We start from the raw sequence: 19,780 nt of genomic DNA, 5'->3' as shown, positions 1-19,780 counted from the left end.
GCTGCATTTAAACTCAGAATGTCCAAGTTGCAGCGCCAGCTGGTTGGCCTTCTCACGCAATATGGTCCCATTCACAGGAAGGTGTGCTGAGTTGGCTTTCTGCAGCCAGTCGATCAGAGCTGCTTCAACGTCGGCGTACGTAGGCGGGCGTACTCGTGTGCGCTTTGACGAGTGCGTCTTGCTGTAAGCATCGAGAATTTTCTCCTTATTCTTGATGATGTTGCACAGCGTTGACAGAGGCACGTGGTGCTTTTCGGCGAGAGCCGTTTTCGACGCCGTCGACTTGCTGGCCTCTTCAATTAAGCACACCTTTTCGTGCAGGGACAAGCTCTTGTACTTCGGCATCTTCCTTCCAAGCACACCTCAATCAACTAATTCACAGGGAAGACACTCAAGCGGAGACAGGAGACAAATGGAGCAGTCGCACCGAATCGCACAATGCTCGCCAGCCGACATCCAAATGGCACAAAGACTCCACAAAACATTCACTTCGGGAGAGTATTTCGGCCGCGCGTTAAAAAAGTCACGTGGTACACAGAGCTGCTCCGCGCGCGGCGGTCGCGGTTGCCTAGACGACGAAGACGCGGCCGCGGCGGCACTCCGACCGTCGTTGGGTTCTGCGGCAGTGCCATGCTTCCTTTGGTATTACAACGTATTCAATGGGCATTGCGATGAAGCAGTGACTGCATGAGCTGCACGTCACAGCGCACAAATGCAACATTCAAGGGTAAAATTTAGCACAGCTTCACTGACTTGGCGTCGCGAAGACTGATGAAACTGCGGAGCTGGTGCCTTTTCCTTGGCTTTGGGGTGCGTTTTTTACTAAGTACTATTTTAGCTCTCGATACAGCGATGGTAATATGACGCCGCTAAACGGTCCGTGAGCTCCTGCTTTGGCCACTCGCAAGTCAGGATCGGATTCCCTTCGTTGCTGGGCGGCCGACGTCTCTCTTCCCGACGAGTTTTGTCGTGCAGTTGCGGCGACACGCCTCTCTCACTCGAAACTCGGGGTCGGCCCGTCATCGTTGGGCCCATATGCTCTAGCGAATTCCCATCATATTTCCCGCCGCGCCGCTTCTTCTCCCGAAGACAGAACCTTGTTCGTACTCGCCATACTCGTCGCCGAACGTCGTAATGCTCTGCGCCGACAGTGCACGCTTTTGTACTGCTAATTGTTCACTCAGAATTTATACTTGCAGCAACAACGAAATGAAACAATGTTAGTGCTGTTAAATCAAGGTGTGCGGCCTAGAGGTAGGGGACACTCTTGTAAGCTCAGTGCGAGCAGTCCGGCCGCATTAGAATTAACACCACAATTAAAGCACGATATGCAACACGTACGAACTGACGGTCGGATGTCAAGAACAAGCATGCACGCTAGCAATAAACAAAGATAATGATGTGCGTCTATCCTGGCCTCTCCTAACTCCATCGCACAGTAGTCAGGGAACACCAAGCCCAGCTTTTTACTCTGCCGAAATAACATAACACTACCGCAGAAGGGGAGCGCATACTATCGATACGATGGCCGGAGCCACCGCGTCTACGCGTCTCCGTCTCGCCGGTCTCGCTCGCCTGGCAACGGCCAGACCCCCGCCAGAGGGCCGCACCGGCCGCACTTTTTTAACGCGCGGCCGAAATACTCTCCCATTCACTTCGCTAGCAGAGTTGCCAGATGGTGCGAGCCTCAAACCGCCAAATTGGACTCCGAGGTAGCCCAAACATAGCCCAACGCGAAAATTTGAAGTAGCCCAAAAACAGCCAAAATCAGCAAATGTATGCGTGAATCCGTTGTATTGCGTAATATTTTTTTGCTATTCAATCCACAATGATTGAGCGATGGCTGCAGAATCTAGAAAAAAGTTTATTGAGACGTGATAACATACAAATGAATGCAATCACAATGAAATATCGAAGCATATTTACAAGAGGAGAAATAGGTAGGGTTTACAAAAAGTAGAGATATACAAAAACTCAAATGAAATAGAGAATACAACAAAAGAGATGAAAGTGGAGAAGCGCACGAAAAATTTAGACATGATCACTGGCCGAGGCACTGCAAAGGCACTGCAACAAAAACAAGCCCCGCATTCAGTGGTGTATCTAAGAAAGCGGGGGGGGGGGGGGGTCCGTTCGCCCCCTCAGAACCTCAGACCCGAAACGCAATTAAATTTAAGTGGACGAAAGTAGGCGAAATGGCAAACTGCCACCGGCAGGGTCACTGAACCTGCAACTACCTGCAACCTTCGGATGGGCGCTCCCCACGTGTCACGCGAACTGCTAGCTTCACAACCATGTGCCCCCTTCCCCTTTTCGGGAGACTTCAAAATATGCGCCAATGACTGACCAAGCGCCACCCCCTCCCCCCTCGCCTCCCTCCCTCTCGACGTTTTTTTTTTTTTTCAACCTGTTCTCCGCCACATATAATCCTGCAGCAGCGGTTCCTCAGAGTCTTTAGATATGTGCACGATTTCTTAGTACTTGTACAGTGTGATGTCTCGTTGTCGCATTCCGGGTTGTCGCAAATTGTTGGGGTATTTGAAGAACGTCTTTCCACTCTTGTCATAAAACGTGAAATGTGTTATGACAAGAGTCACAACACGGACAGCCTCCGATTCAGTAAAAACTGTAAATGCATGCGTGTTCAACAAAGCATTTCATAAGAAACACGGGTGTTCATTCTACTTAGAGGCGCTTCAACTGTTATCTTGGATTTTGGTCTGGGACTGAGCAAGAGGGCCCTTTCCACATCTTTTTTATTATCTTTCACTGTGTGGTGGGGGGAAAGGGGGGGGGGGTGCTTGCTCGGCATTTTAGAAGTCAAGAAAATGCAGAGAAAACGTGAGCCATCAACACGGTTTCAAACTGACGACACGTGAAGCCCTTTCTTGGGCTACGTCTCTATTTTTTTTTTATAGGTGCTGAGATCGTTCAACAAACTGGAATGCTTTGATGGCGGCGTTCTCTGTATAGAGCTTTTTAACAGAGAGAACGATCACCACCTTTCTTGGCTTCTGCACGGGAGTACAAAAGCTGACGTCGCGCCTCGGTACTGCATTTTTGGGGGGTCACGCATGTTAACAACAGCCCAAAGGGGCTTATGGTGGCGGCCAGGGAGCCTTCGTTGAGAAGGTGCATACTAGAGATTTTTGGTCTCGGGGACCCCCAGACGATCGCGAACGCACTCTCCTGCTTTCCTTTGTATTCTCCGTGGGTACAGCTGCTGGGGGTCCCCGGCACTTGCAAGGCTGGAGGTACAAACAAACGCAAGAGCGTGCGTGCATAAGCCGTTTAGGGTCCTCGATACTAAAGTTATCTACATTTTGTAGCTTTTTGGGATTCTTGGCTAGTCGATAGCAATGTAGCCCAAAAATAGCCACATAGCCAAAGATAAAAATTCGACGCCAACTCGAACAAAAAGTAGCCCAATTTGGCTATTAATAGCCCAATCTGGTAACCCTGCACCTGTCGCTAGAGTGGCTAACATCGCTGTTGAGATGATGATGATCATGATCGCAACCGCACGCATCGCCGCCTGGCAATTGCTAAAACATGGCGTCTACGACGTATTTCCGGTAAAAAAAAAACATGGCCTTCGAGATCCGTACATCAAAAAAAAAAAAATGCATGTTTTAGTTACAGCCTCCGAGATTCGCAACACCCTTTGCATATCTTGGAAGTCGCGGCCAAGTGTGCCAATTAACCGGGAAGTCGCAGACTGGCCGCACCAATTATCCGGTTAAATTTACATGTAAAAATTTGGGACCGCGCAAATAATACAAATTATCCGGGATTCCCAATTAACCGAGTACAAATTACCGAGGTTTTACTGTATGTTATACAGCATGACGGGAGAGGGAAATAGCGACCGGGCGTCACCCAATGCAAATTACATAACTGGTGGGCCGTTTAAAGATTCCAACCCATTACAAAGGAGTGAGCCATAATTCTTCATTGTCATCAGTCGTCGCGTCAACAAAGTGCACATAATGCCTTACAGACGTGTAGCTGCTGTCTCGCTTCTCCGCAGAATGACGAATAATATCTTAGTAGGTGCTTCCCAACTTCATAAAAATTGTGATTTATGGCGTAGTGGGTACCTTGCTAGTGTACTTGTAGCCCCAGGAGAGCTTAACGGGCTCTAGAAACGCCGCTCTTCCAGCTTTCGCTGTGACTGTGCTGCGGTTTCAGCGCAGGCCTGGCATTCTTTATTGATACCTCAAGGGTCCCAATAGGACATTACATGAGGGGTGGGCATAAAAATGAAATAAGAACAAAACAAAAAACAAAAAAGGCAGCAATGATGATGAATTTACAAAAACAGCTTACAAAGATAAGTCAAGTAACATCAGTTACAAAGATTAGTCTAGGCACTCGGCAGTAGATCAGAAGAGCAATATGATAATGGGGGACGCCGTAGTGTAGGGCTCTGCAAATTTCCACCACCTGGGATTCTTTAACATGCACCTAAATCTAAGTACAAGGGCCTCAAGCATTTTCGCCTCCATCAAAAATGCGGCTGCCGCGACCGGGATTCGATATTGCGACCTTCAGGTCAGTAGTGATGTCAAAGCATGAAATCATTAGTGATGTAGGTCATGTGATTTTTTGCACCACTTAATTTGCCTGTCATGTTTTGCTCAAGGGGTCATGTTACAAGACACTTAAGGCCTTAATAATTGAATAGAAGAAAGTAGACCCTCCCAACATACCAAGAGAATTTTCTTTCCAAACAAACATCATTTATTAATGAACTGGGAGCTTTCTAACTGACAAATGCCAAAAGAATACTCGCTCTGGTACCTTCTTCTCGGGCAGAGGAGGGATGACAACGTAGCGGTACCTGTCTTGCAGGTGACTGTGCAGGTACTCAAAATCCCGGTATCGTCGCCATACAACATACGGGGTCTTCCTAGGTTCCCGGATGCTACAGTCACAAAGAACAAAGGTCATTAAGACACAGACATCAAAGGCGACATCGACAACACATTGAGGCTTCTCAGAGCCCACAATCCTTTGGGCGACGTGATGCTCTGTGAGAGGCACAGATAAGTGATCATCACGAAAGCGCGTTACACAATCGAGTAATGACAGCAAATGTATATTTCATGTAACTAACAATGTTCAACCCTGCTCATCCTACAGTATGGTGGAGTAGTGCACTTTTGACGAGGACAAAGGGGGACTAGAAGGACACAGCACTGGCTACACTGGCAACTAAATTTAGTATTTCAGAAACTGTGCTTCGTATATACATGCACCCACACACCCCTGAGCGACGCAGAAATGAACTGTCAAATGCATTCCCATCAAGGAACAAAATTCGTGCACAATCAAGCAATAGGACAAGGCATGTGTAGCTTAGACATAAAATATATATATAGAAGTGTCTAAGCTATACATGCTTTCTCCTATCACTTGAGTGGGCACCAATTTTGGCTCTTGTTAGTTCAGGGGTGTGTGGGTGCATGTATATATGAAGCATTGTTTCTGAAATACTAAATTTAGTTGCCAGTGTAGCCAGTGCTGTGCCCTTCTAGTCCCCCTTTGTCCTCGTCAAAAGTGCACTACTTCACCATACGGTATGATGATCAGTCACCTACTAGCCCAGCTTTCAACCCTATTAAACCCTGAGAGCCCTTTGAGGCATCTCAGAGTAAATTCAAAATTAAGTGTTTATTCTGTGCTGAAACTAAGAATATAGCAGCCAATATACTAAATATAAAAAAAAGTGAGAGGAAGTAATATTATTGCTATTTCATTGGCCACAGTTTGGAAACTCACTAATGCACATTCGCCTTTTATCCACAGGCATAATGCAGATTCCATGATATGGCAATGTGAAGTGGTCCTGTGTCCTCTGGCCACATCAGCAAAAGCCCAGACATGTAGCTTTCCGTTTGGTTCCAGCAAGTTAAGATCGATACAAACCAGTGGGATTCAGCACTGGGGCTGTCAGAAGACCATGCCAAGGCACTCACCAGCATGAGGTTCTGCTTGCTAGCCCACTAGGTGTGTACAATCTATAGCTGGATCGCTGCTAGAAACAATCTTACTTCCAGACTCCTTCAGCTATTCAATAACTAAAAGCTTACTGCAAGACAGGAAGCCATCCTAGGAACAACAGTGAGACTTAGATGAGATGAAATAAGGAGAGGTCAGTGTGAGTGACACCTCAAGAAGGAAAAAAAACAAAATGGGGGATGCCCTGGTGCACGTTTTTGGAAGCCAAAAGTGCAGCCATCTTGGCGGGCCATTTTCCTTTGCTTTTCAAAAGAGCTCACCCACAGAAGATGGATATGACCTTCAAACTTTCACTATCAGTTCACAGTAAATATTACTGGTAACATATGTCAGATTGAGCCCTATGAAATTTGTGCATTGAAGTTTTATTAAAGCAAGCATGTGTCATTATGTGACTCATTAAAAGAGATGAGCCAAGCTGTGAATGTATGAAAGAGTGTACAGTACGGTCCACTGTTAGAGGGAACACTCGAATGAGCACCCTTCATATTGCCGGCCCCTTAACGGCAAGTGGATGGGGAAACTTCGTTCGTGCATGGCACTGTTCTGTCAAAAGGAGTCGCAACTGTCAACCACCAGTAGTCTCATGCAAATCTAAGGCACTGTGCTTTTGCAAGAGAGCAAAATCCGAACATGCTCTGCACGCAAGTGTTCCCTTTAACAGTGGACCCGTCTGTACATGCTACTTGCTGGCTCACAGACAGAGAACACAGTTGGGAAACTCACAAAACAAAACTGCTAACACAACTTTCTGGAAGCCCTACACACCAAGAGCGTCTTGGGCCCTGATGCTGTAAAAACCTGTATAATCAGCCTAGCATTCCTAGTAATCCTTTGCAAACTACACTGCAGCCAGAATGCTGCAATTTCAAGGCAAGATTCTCATTCATAGCAGGTAAGGCCAGCATGGGGTATGGACTCTCACTTTCATGCTGCAGGTGCCGAGTAAAGCTCAAACCTTAAAACTCTGGAGCAATAACTGTGGTTCTTGTTGACTTGAATATGTCAACAGTAGCCAGTAGCCTGTCTTCAAGAATACCGATGACGAATGCCTTGCATTACAAAGCCGGTCCCACATGTCTATGTGGCACAGGGCTTATGTCCTCCTCCATTATTTTATTCAAATGATGAGAACTGACACAGAAAGGCAGGGATTCTTCTTCGCTCATGCTATGGAACGTGCCTATCGACCCTCGAACAGCTGTACGATTTCGTTGCACAGCAGTTCATCACCTTGTCATTTATGGCCTTGTATTCTCAAGGCTGTGCTGGAGTGACCGGGCCCATTCTTTTGTTATAATGCGATGCCTAAAATAAGGAGTTTGTCCAACTCTTGATGATGGCAGGAAGCAGTCCTTGTACTGCAGGAGCAGGCACTTGAGCCGTTCTTGCTGATAGCTGGGAGGACGTTTCAAAGCTGGCCCAGGAACTTGGATAGTTGAAGCAGGTACGGTAGAATCAGAGGGCAGAAGCGTTGCCGACATCCACAATTCCATTATGAAGGCAACCGTCGGGCCTCTATTGATGTGTCTGTTCTTGTGGCTGAATTTCGTCAGTATCGTCTTAGATTTCCCTCCATGCAGCTTGGCTGTGCTTTCGCGACACACATCTCATGGTCACGCAGCAGCTGTTGTTGCCTTTGATGACACCTTCCAAGTCTGCAGGTGTTTTGGTGCTGAGAGAAATGATGACGCTAAAGGAAGGCACAATGGGCACTTGATCTTTTAGAACATCCAAGGCACCCGTTGGTATCGCTTGATCTGTTGATAGTGCTATCGATTTCAGGTCAATGACTGCACCCCTTAAGAATTCCATAACAAGAATTACCTCTCGTGAGAATTATTTCAAGAAAATGATATTATTATTATATTATAAACTGCATAGGTGACTGTTTTGCACTGGAAGATCTGTTGCTTTCACTGTCAGGAGATGTCGAGGAAAACCCTGAACCTATTACGGATGCAACGTTTAAGGAACTACTTGAAACGCAAAAATCAATCCTGTCTAAAATTTTGCAAACAGGCCTCATCTGAATCAACTATGATTCTTCACGTGCAGAACAGGTTATCACCCATAAAGTGGATGGCAGACTGAAAAACTTGAGAAGGAAATTGAGAGGAGTGATGCTAGCTTGAGTGGTCAGTAGAAAGGTTGACGACTTAGAATATTATTAGAGCAGTAAAAGGAGAAGGCCCTGAGAATTAGGATGACTTAGTGAGAAAAATAAATTGCAACATATTTGGAACCATTCCTAATCAGAAACTGAATTCTATAGAAAGGATCCATAGACTGGGAAAGAAACTTCCTGAAAAAAATTCGGCAGATCCCACGTACCGTGGGAATCAATGTTATGTGAAGCATGCGCGAGATGGTGACTGTGGCGTAATTTTTCATATTGAGCAAACCATTACGGAGTGACGCTAGAGAAATATGGAAGTAGTATACACACGCTCATATGTTGAAGAGTCGCATATGTATTATATAACCAGTTGTTCACAGTTGCATAACGATGGCAAGAGCAACATGGGTGTTACCAACGCCAGATGCGGTAAGCTGATATGCAGTGCTTATATTGTTCAATGCCGGATAGCGCGAATCCGAAAATGACAAAGAAGGAACACAGATGCACAGGACAGGCATTACTCGCAACTAAGCTTTATTCAGGAAAGCTCCCCTATATAAATACACGGCCGAGTGGCATGCGCAGGCACACTGCTCGTACGTTACAGCCAGTTACATTTGTTATGTTTATATTTTTCCTTTATGATGGAGAACGCACGCACGTTTCACGAACCCGTGTGTATGTTTAGAAGGGTTTCTTGACAGTTCTTGAACAAGGTCATCATCACCGTGATCAGTCAGCACCAGCAGCTGGACGGGACTTGTTAATCGGATCCGTTCGTGACAGCGGCTATGAGGAGTGTAGTGCGAGGTATAGTGCAGCTGGTGGAAATCCTGGATGCCTCTTACGATGAAATGATCTATGATGCCTCCTGTCGTGGACGTGGCAGCGAGGTTTTCTGATGCCCTCTCCACATCCAATCCGTGTTTCACGCAGTATAAGGACCAAGCGTTGTTGGGTCTTGATAGATCAATGTTGAAGTCACCGGTAATGATGAGAGGCCTGGTACTCTCCGCATATTTATTGTAGGAAGCATTGACGCCGCTTTTTGCGTAATCCACACGGTGCATGTTGCGGACCATGTGGACGAATGGGTGGTAGTTGAGCGTCTTCCAGGGGTGTTCTGTCTTCAGTTTCCTCACTTTTCTTGCGTGCGCCGCGGTGGTGTTGTGGTTAAGGTGCTCGGCTGCTGACCCGAAGGTCTCGGGTTCGATCCCGGCCGCGGTGGTCGCATTTCGATGAGGCCAAATGCTAGATGCCTGTGTTCTGTGCGATCGCGTTACACGTTAAAGAATACCCGACGCTCAAAATTTCCGGAGCCCTTCGCTAAGGTGTCTCTCATAACCGTATCGTGGTTTTGGGACATAAGGCCCCAACAATTATCATTATTAACACTTTCCTTGCGTGATAATGTGTGTGTTCGCAGTTACTGTTGGTTGAGACTCTGTCACCTGTGGCACATACCGGCATAGCATTAAAGGGACACTAAAGGCAAATAACAATTTATGTCAGAGTGAAAGCTCAATGTATGACAACTTCTAAAACGGCAGTATTATCAACAGCAGTGCCCTACTTACCGAGAAATTAAGCTAAATGTATCACATGATGAGCGCCACGAGTGGGACATTTTCGAAGTGATCCCGATGACGCATGAGAGTCTGCCTACAATAAATCACTAGTAATCAAACTAGCAGCAATTAAAAAAGAACCTTCCGTGCATCAAAAGACGTAATAAAATGCTGTTTGTTCGTTTCCGTTTGATTCATGGAAAAAAGAACCTCTGTGGCGTTGCCATGGAGAACGGCGCGCGTGATTCAAAGGTTCCGTTTTCACCGAACTGCGCTTCGCCCGGCGACCTGCTTCACTCACGCGGTCGCGTCTCAGTGGTATTTTCGGGATCGCGTACTGCCGCGTGTCTTTTGCGCGCTCGTGAAAGTCGCTCTGACAGAAAGTTCGACAAAATGCCGCATGCAACGACGCCGGCACTACGAGCCCTCAGCAGCATGCCGCGTTCATCGGGGCTCAAGTCGCTGAATTGGAGCCCAGCGTCGTGAGCCAATGTCTCGTCGTCAAGTTCTCCGTCCACATCCATTGCGGCGATTGCGGCAAGCTTCGATGGCATCGATGGCTGTTGTTGCTGCTGTGGGTCCCGCTACTTTCGCTCTGCTGCTATAGGCGTCGGCGGCCGCGCAGTAAAGGCGGGCAACGTTGGGCACGGCAACAGTGACGTATGAAAGTCGGATTTCAGGCGGGTGATTTGAAGTGCGCTAACGCGACGCGGACCACTAAAACGTGATTTTGTTTCAAAATAAGCACTACCTTGGCATAAAAGTAGCACTACGAGGTTTCTGGACCGCTATTTGAACAATAAACGTTGACTTAATATTTGCCTTTAGTGTCCCTTTAACTCTGGCTTCTGGTTATGTGCCACACGTGACTGAGAAAAAGGGTTTCACGCCGTACGCGACAGGTATTTTGCGTTATTCGTATTTGCGTAAGTATCTGCTAAACCCGACCACCAATGACCTGAAAGGCCCCAAACCAGTTGACTTTAATATATCATAAACTTCAACGCTCGAAGCATGCTGAATAAAAGCCATTTAATTGAAAGTTAATCCCTTGAACATAATCTTGATATATATTTATTAATTTATTTATTTATTCATTTATTTAGAATGCCCTCAGAGCCAATGGCTATTACAGAGCGGACTGGGCGAAAAAAAAAATACACAAAATCGGAAATAACTCAGGAACAGGTCACAAGAAATTATACAGTATCAGCGGAAAGTTAAAAAAAAGGAAATTCACAATAATTGATAGATAAAGTTCAAAAAGATTCCAAGTACTTACACTTTAGACAACAAACCGTTCTGTCAGCTACACGATAGCGATGCTATCATGATTGTACTGATCACTGTCCTCCTTTCCAGTATATTTTAAATTTGTGATCTAAAAATGTGGAAGTCGGTACCAACTTTGTATGTTGCATGCTTACCTTTTTCTTTCATTTTCGTGTTTTTTTTTTTCAGTGTGTGCACATGTGACTGAGACATCTGCACTTGTTAATGTAGGTCTATTATCGTTATCATTTTGTACCATGATTTTTTTGTAATCCTACCTATACAATTGTATAATTATGTGAACATATAATGTTTGTAGACACTTTTCAACACACTCCTGTAAAAATCCCTGACGGGACTGACAGTATTGCTAAATAAATAAATAAATAAATAAATAATGCTAACGGCACAAAAACAAAACACAATACATGATATGTTAATTATTAACTGAAGTGCGAAATCCAGTATGTCAATGAAGATAGACACCTGATATAAGTATCAATGATGGTGCTCAGTTAAAACAAAGAAAAAGCTTAGAAATAGATCCTTGATGGAGACAACATTTGCATCACTATCTGTGTGGCACAAATGAGTGAAGGAATGGGTGATCAATGCGAGATGATGTGTATAATGTGGTGCCGAAAGGAGTTTGTGTCGTGAAACAGGGTGATGATATCGCCTATGAAAAAAAGGGAGGCAGGCGTGTTTACGTCGCGAAGCTAAGGATGGTAATTCTACATTAGTCTTCATTAAACTGATGCCAGCAGTCCAGTTATAGTCAGATAAAATTAATCGTGCAGAATTATTTTGAATCTTTTCTATTAAATAAATTAATTTGTGCTGACTGGGGTCCCAAACTGAGGCTGCATAATCAAGTTTAGGCCAAATAAGTGTTTTGTAGAGAATTAGTGCGAGGGACTGAGGCACACGTGAAAAATTTCCTCCGAGATAGCCCAGTGATCTGTTAGATTTGCTTGTTAGATATGCAATGTGCGTGTTCCAGGTAAGGTCGAATGGAATGTGGACACCAAAATATTTATAAGATGGAACACAATCTAGAGGGGTGTTAGCGATATTATAGGCTGGCAGACTGTTAGTACGCCTGTAATGCGCATTGCTTTGCATTTGGTTATGTTTAGTTCCATCCGCCATGTGTTACACGATGCGCTGATAGCGTTAAGGTCAGATTGGAGAATGGCTGCATCATCGTTACAAGTTATTAAATGCGAAGCATTTAGCGAATCTCAGACACTTTGGACCGACCGACCGACCCACCCACCCACCCACCCACCCACCTACCTACCTACCTACCTACCTACCTACCTATCTATCTATCTATCTAGCCGCCTATGTCTGGGCGCTCTCCTGGTTGTCTCCATAACTTCTAATGTACCAAAATTGGCAGAGCAGGGGATCAGTGTATGGTGAACACGATTCACTGGTCATGACATGAATAATGCAAAATACATGTCGCGTACGTCATGAAACCCTTTCTCTCAGTCACGTGTGGCACATACCCGCATACCAGAGTTTATGTTATGCGGGTATGTGCCACAGGTGATACAAAGTCTCAACCAACACAGTGAACGCGAACACACACATAGACACGCAAGGGAAGTGATAATAATAATAATAATTGTAGTGGCTTTATTTTGACCATCTGGTATTCTTTAACGTGCACCGAGATCGCACAGTACACGGGCATCTAGCATTCTGCATCCATCGAAATGCGACCGCCGCGGCCGGGATCGAACCCGCGACCTTCGGGTCCGCAGCCGAGCACCGTAACCGCTACACTACCGTGGTGGACATAAGGAAACTACCATGCACTCAATCACGTGGCCCGCAACGTGGACCACGTCGATTACGCAAAAACCTTGGTCAATGCTTCCTACAATAAATCTGCCGAGAGAACCAGGCCGCTCATCATTATCGGTGAATTCCAGATTGAGTTATCAAGACCAACAACGACTGGTCTTTATACTGCGTGAAAGACGGCTTGAATGTGGACAGGGCAATAAAAGACCTCGCTGCCACGTGCAGGACAAGAGGCGTCATAGATCATTTCATCGTAAGAGGCATCCTGGGTTTCCAACAGCTGTGCTATATATACCTCGCACTTCATCGCACTTATACCCGTCGTAGCCGCGATCACGAACGGATCCGATTAACAAGTCCGGTCGTGCTGCTGGTGCTCACTGATCACCGTGATGATGACCTTGTTCAAGAACTGTCAAGAATCACTTCTACACATACGGGTTGGTGAAACGTGCGTGCGCCCCCGTCATAACAGATAAGTATAAGCATAACGACTGTAACCCAACTGCAACTGTGACTGTAACGTACGTGCAGTGCGCCTGCGTGTGCCACTTGGCTGTGTGTATATCTAGGGGAACTTTACTGAATGAAGCTTAGTTGCGAGTAACGCCTGTCCTGTGCATCTGTGTTCCTTCTTTGTCCTGTCCGAATTCGCGCTATCCAGTATTGAAGAATATAAGCACTACATATCAGCTAACCGCGTCTGGTGATGGTAACACCCATGTTGCTGTTGGCATCGTTACACAACTGTAAACAACTGCTTATATAATGCATATGCGACTCATCAACATATAAGTGTTCGTTACCACTTCCACATTTCTCTAGCGTCATTCTTTAACGTTTCGCTCAATGTGAAAAATTACGCCGCAGTCACCATCCCGCGCATGCTTCGCGTAACATCGACTCCCACGGTGCGTGGGATCTGCCGAATTTTTTTTCTCTAAATATTGCGCGGTCATCAACAAAAAGATGAATATTAGACAAAACACAGGAAGGTAAGTCATTAATATAAATTGGAAATAAAAGCAGCCCTCGAACAGAGCCTTGTGGAACGCAAACCAGAGTGGAGGGTGAGTCAAAGTTGTTAGCAGAAACACACTGAGAACGTCTAGACAGAAGTTGGGGGTCTATGCTAAGCTGGCATAATTTGTACAATAGTAGATTATGAGAGACTTCATCAAATGCTTTAGAGAAATTTAGAAATATGCAATCTGCAAAAGAATGGCATGCAAATGGTCTGTCAATGATGTTATTTGTGTTCTGCAAGAATAAGATTTGCGAAAGCCGTGCTGAGAATGCGTGAAAAAGGAGTTAGATTCAAGATAGTTAGCAAGATTAGAAAATAATATATGCTCGAGAAGTGGACATGGAATGAGTGAAATGGGGCGGTAATTAAACAGCGAGTGCTTGTTACCTCATTTATGAAGCGGAATCCACGACCTCCTCTGGTGTAATCACCTTCCTTATCTTCCATTCGGCGGGACAGAACCAGTGTCAAGTGATTGTCGAAAGATTTTGGTTAGTATGATAGAACTGTAAACACTTGTGCTTTTCAGAAACTTTGGGCTAATTGCGTCGCAACCAGGGGAGAAAAAAGCTTTAATTTATTGATTAGGCACTCTACGCCACTCAGATCTATTAGGAACGGATGCATCGGTGGTAAAACACTTGTCAATGATAAAAATTGGAAATCATTAAGGACAGATGCGCACTGTTCAGAGAGTATAGTGTTTCCTGCGTGAGGCTTACAGCGTTATTGTCTCTTGGATTAATTTTTTAGTTTGAAGCATGGAAGGTGTTTGAAAAGTTTTCTTTTACGCTGCCAAGTACAGTGATATATTCATCTGAAACTAATTAACGCGCGTTCAAATGACTGGAACAAGGACAATGTTTTGCTGATCTGTAGAGACATTTCTTTTTATTTAACAAGCATTTTATGTGATTGGTAAGCATGGTACCGTTTTGTTTGAGGTTATTGAGCGAATCGGTGCATACTTGTCAAGTAAGGTTCTAGCCTCGTTCACAAATAAATGCCAGTTGCTTTTAACGCCACGACAGTCAAAATTGACCAGAAACGTGTCAGGAAAATCTCACAGTTCACTGTTTATTGCATCAAAATTGATGTCGTGAATGATTTTACATTTCTTTTTGTATTTAGGCCGTGACAGTTTGAGTTGGAAAGTTACGACGGAATGAGCACTCAAGCCTGGTAATACAGTTACATCATAAGCAAGATACTAAATCGAGGGTACTGGCAGCAAAAAATGTTGTTCTGGTGGGTTCTTTGAAAAGTTGTGAAGCATGGATGAAGGATTCATGCTGGGCGGATCACACTTTTATGTTACATTAGGAATGTTAAAATCACTGAGCAGAAACAAAGGTAGCGAAGGGTAGCGTGAAGTAATCATGTTAGTTACATGAGTGCGGTCACAAAGCTGTCGGAAAACGTGGGTGGCCGATAACAAAGTCCGATAACTATATGCTGTTGTTTTATTTTAACAATGACCCAGACAGTCTCTAGTTCACTGGAAACCTGAACGTGCCGAGACACAAGAAATTTACACAGTATGTCATAATAAACTTCTTGTTAAAGGGCTGGTGACACCAAATTTTGAGGCTATAAAAAGCCTGCTGTAGGCTTCCCCTGTACGCAAGGAAACTCTGCACGAAGTGTTGGACACAGCAAGCGTTACGCTCATTTTCACGATTGAGAGCTATCGCTAGCGCAACTGACACCAATGTCACTGTGTAGGAAGTGTCACAAAAGTTTTAGTGAGGTCAGACCACATTAGAGTGACGTGCAATGAGCAGTGACCCATAGCTCTGCTGCACGAGGCAAGCAAAGTGAGCATCGGCTGCAAACTACACTTTTCAGAGCTTGTTGCCCAAATAGCCAAACTTGCTCGCATTTTGCAAAGTGCTTCGCATCGCCATGCGAACCTAAGAAATCGACATCAGAGAAGTCTAGTTCGTTCGCACACTTCTTTGCTTTAGCATACCGAGTCACCGTAGCTGTAAATGTGAGAGGTCCGTAGGTGGGGCCACCTGGTGAACCAGGCAAGCACAGAATTGCTGTTACAGAAACGTAACGTATTCCACTTCTCTTCTGGTGTAAATTCCCGGCAGCGGCATAGTCTCTGAATACATTGCCTTTTTAAACGTTTTTTTCGCCACAGTCACTCAGCGAAAACAAAAAAATGCCCCCATAATTGTGGTTGCACGAAGCTCACAAGATGTCCATCCTTGCATTGTGAGCATCAAGACGGTCATCAAAGGCTGGCAGGGCTTGTCGGTCGTTTGTTGAGGAAATACCAGTAGCTCCAGCTACAGCACTGCACGGGCCCGGGCTGGTCCAAAAGCCCAAGCCCAGCCCGGTCCGCGGGCCGGGTAAGGGATTGTTAAATCGGGCCCGGGCTGGACTCGGGCCAGTCATCTTCGGGCCTGAGCCAGGCCCCTATTAGGCCCGGGTCTCATACGTATCTGTATAATTGCATGTGTGCATTGTTTGGCTTTGTTTTTGTTGTTTTGTGGGGTTTAGCTTCCCGAAGCGACCCGGGCTATATAAGACACCATCGTTGAGGGCTCCGGGTAAATTAAACCACCTGGAGTGCATTGGCGTGCACAGAAATTGCACAGTACAAGACGTCTACAATTTTGCTCCATCGGTATGCTACACATAATTTCAAGAAATGCCTAATATAAGTTTCCACCATTATAGTGAGTAAAAGACGTTCTTGGGTACCGTGTAAGAAAAGCAACGGTAAACTTTCCAGATTAGTGTATATAAGATGTGCGCATTTGTACCTAGGGAAACATTTCGAGTATGCAGCTACGCTCGCATGCCGCCGCGCCTGTTTCTGCCTACGCGACTCCGTAGATTGGTCAACGCGACTTGTGAGTCATTAATATCTCAGGAGCTGTTTTTTGTGCAATTTAAGTGAAAGATGTGGAGCGACTCGGGGAAGAAGGGTTGGACAAAGAACCTTCTTGTTTTGAACACGAAAACGTAGTGTACGTTGGGTGCAGTTGCCTGTCGAGGAGTCAACACGACAGCTTTAATTTATGTAACACTGCCCAGGCTGGTGTATCCCTCCCAGAAGCAGCTAGATCACGTCTTTTCATTGTATTGTGCAATAGATGAAGTTTGCAGGAGACTTGCTACTTTTACTCAACAGCCCTAGCTCATATGCAATTGATGTAGACTCAAACTAAAAATGTCTACCATGTTTGTTTTTCCACTTTATGGAGGTATTATATTTTGTAGTCGTTCTTTGAAATGCAAAAATAAGATTGCGTGGTTAGCATTGCGTGTGTACATGAAACAGCCAGCTATGACTCCAATTATATTTTATATTGCCCTGCAATTATTTCACAAGAGCGTTACGAGCGTAATTAACTGAAAGTACACACAGTACCAGTGAAAGTCGTGACACTGAAAGAAGTTCCTAAAACAATCTCTAGAAAATATCTTGTGTGTGGCAGGTATCTTCAAAATAACCGAAGGTTGGACAGTGCCTCCTTTATGCTCAAGGCATAACTAGCTGAAACGGGCCGGGCCGGGCCGGGCCCAAACCTTTAGGGCCCGTGTCGGGTATGGGCCACATTTAAGAACACCGGGCCAGGCTCGGGCGGGCAGGAGCATGGCGTTTTCGGGCCAGGCCAGGCCCGGGCCAGGAAAAACGGCCCGTGCAGTGCTCTTGCTCCAGCCACAATAATTTTGCAGTAGTCCTCCACAACGTCTACTTCGCTCCTATGTTGCACAACCGCCAGAGCTCGTACTTGGTACTTTTCATGAGGGGGAAATTGTAGGTTGCGCAGTATTTGCCATATTTTACAATGTGGCTTTCGAGGATCCAGGGAAGTACAAAATCCTCTCCGGCATGTAGAGTCCAATTTGTCAAGATGTCAACATACATGTCGTTGAGCTTGGCCACATGTCCTAAGGTCTGAAACAGATTTTGTTCTTCTGTGCTTCCTCTCTGCGCAGTGACGTACAGCAAGCAGTTTTTATATTCAGTGTCAACAGAGGTTCTGGGTACCAATAGGCTTATGCATTTCATCGTGTCTTGAAGAGCTGAGGTTATGATACATTTGAGGTCTGGTGGCATAGATTGGTTTGAGCAAGCGTTTTCAACCGATGTCTTAAAATCTCGCCAGTTAGGTGATCGAATACAAGGAGGAGAGGCTTTGAGGAACCATTTCAGTTGTACGTAGGTTGGTATGTGGTCGCTACTATGCGTCTCTAGATCTGTGCGCCAGGTTGTTGATGGCAGAATGCTTCTGGATACGTGCAAAGTAAAAGGAGCTACTGTATGTTGGGCCTCGTAGAAATGTGGGCGAACCATCATTAGTCGTTGTTAGGCCTTCGTCATGTATGAAGTTAACGAGCTGCTCCCCCCATCTATTCGTCGTAACGCCTCCCCAAAACAGGTGATGTGCATGGAAGTGTCCGATAAGTATATGTGGTCCCAGGCAGCTTTCAACAAAAGAACTCGGGTACCTGCAGTCAAATCTCTATTTCAGTGGTATGTAGCCTCCTATGATTGAAAACACGCGTTGCTTATGTTTCATGGTCATGCATATGTATTCATTGGAAGCATGTGCTGCAACAATATGCTGCGTGTACACCGTGTCGCAACGTATGAACAACAGAACTTTGCTTCTGGATATGGCTTGGTGTAACCAAAGTTGCAAATACCCTGATAGTTGGAAGGACGATGTAATGTTCGGCTCGTAGATAAGCACAAATGGAAATCGATATTTGAGTAGACGCTGTCGAAGAACTGAAAGGCGACCACGCCAGCCACACGCGTTCCACTGCATAATAGCAGATCGACGCATGCACTTTGGTGGCATAGTAACAGATCGACGCATGCCCCATACTAGAGGGCCAGGTGGTGCGAGCAGCCACTGCACTTGGAGAGAACACTCCCCCGTCCGGTGGCAGTTTGATGATCTCTCTTTCGTGCTGCACCACATTTCTTCGTGTGTCCCTCATTTGTTCGCTGTGTCATTTTTGTATCAAATGGAGCGGATTGTTTGTGCCGGTTTCCATGCTTTACTAACAATGTAAGGGATTTAGGCGTCCAATGCTCTCATTTCAGTTATTATTGCTTTTCTTGATCAACACATACAACCTGCACTTATATTTCACAGGCGTACCTGCATGCTGAGAGTTCTTATTAAATGCGAAGCATTTCTTAGCGAACCTCTGGCACTTTGAGCATTTCTTTCTTTCTTTCTTTCTTTCTTTCTTTCTTTCTATCTATCTATCTATCTATCTATCTATCTATCTATCTATCTATCTATCTATATCTATCTATCTATCTATCTATATCTATCTATCTATCTATCTATCTATCTATCTATCTATCTAATCTATCTATCTATCTATCTAGCCGCCTACGTCTGGGTGCTCTCATGATCGCCTCCTTAACTTGGTGTAGACCAAAATTGGCATGGGAGGGTAAGAGGATTTGACGAATATGATTGTCGGGACGTGACATGAATAACGTGAAAATCCTGTCGCGTACGTCGTCAAACCCTTTCCACTAGACACGTGTGGCACATACCCGTTTACCACGGGCCGAGGTGTACGGGTATGCGCCACAGGTGATTGACAGTTTATATCTACCCAGGAACGGCGAGAACAGACAATGGTAACTTAAATGCTAGAACGTTAAGGAAACCGAACATCGGCAGCGTTGACTCGACGAATGGAAAGAATGAAAATTAGGATCCCAGCAGGAATCGAACCCAAGCATTCTGCGTGGTAATCAGGCATTCTACCACTGAGCCACGCCACGTCTACCAACTGGTTTGGAAAAGCTGCCTACGCAGGCGTAATATCCGTGCAATGTCAATCGTGGTTGTGGTGCTTGCTATCTAATTTTACAAGAAAGCAATAAACACCGCATGATACTCCTACGACGTGTACTCCTACGATAGAGGTGTCATATCAGATAAACGTCTGTGG

At 45.3% G+C, this 19,780-nt stretch overlaps 1 protein-coding gene across 1 annotated transcript in view; it reads right to left on the bottom strand.

The window, feature by feature from the left end:
* Positions 1 to 19,780, bottom strand: part of LOC119386441 (sorting nexin-4) — a 188,640-nt gene that overhangs the window by 143,314 nt on the left and 25,546 nt on the right. The window contains exon 3 of the mRNA XM_049413140.1: positions 4,804 to 4,927. Within this exon, the coding sequence (XP_049269097.1) occupies positions 4,804 to 4,927 (124 nt within the window). The remainder of the gene's footprint in view (positions 1 to 4,803; positions 4,928 to 19,780) is intronic.

Source organism: Rhipicephalus sanguineus, chromosome 3, assembly GCF_013339695.2.
Source record: "Rhipicephalus sanguineus isolate Rsan-2018 chromosome 3, BIME_Rsan_1.4, whole genome shotgun sequence".
Lineage (NCBI taxonomy): Eukaryota > Metazoa > Arthropoda > Arachnida > Ixodida > Ixodidae > Rhipicephalus > Rhipicephalus sanguineus.
The sequence above is the reverse complement of the archived record's forward strand: the minus strand, read 5'-3'. Positions and strand labels throughout refer to the sequence as shown.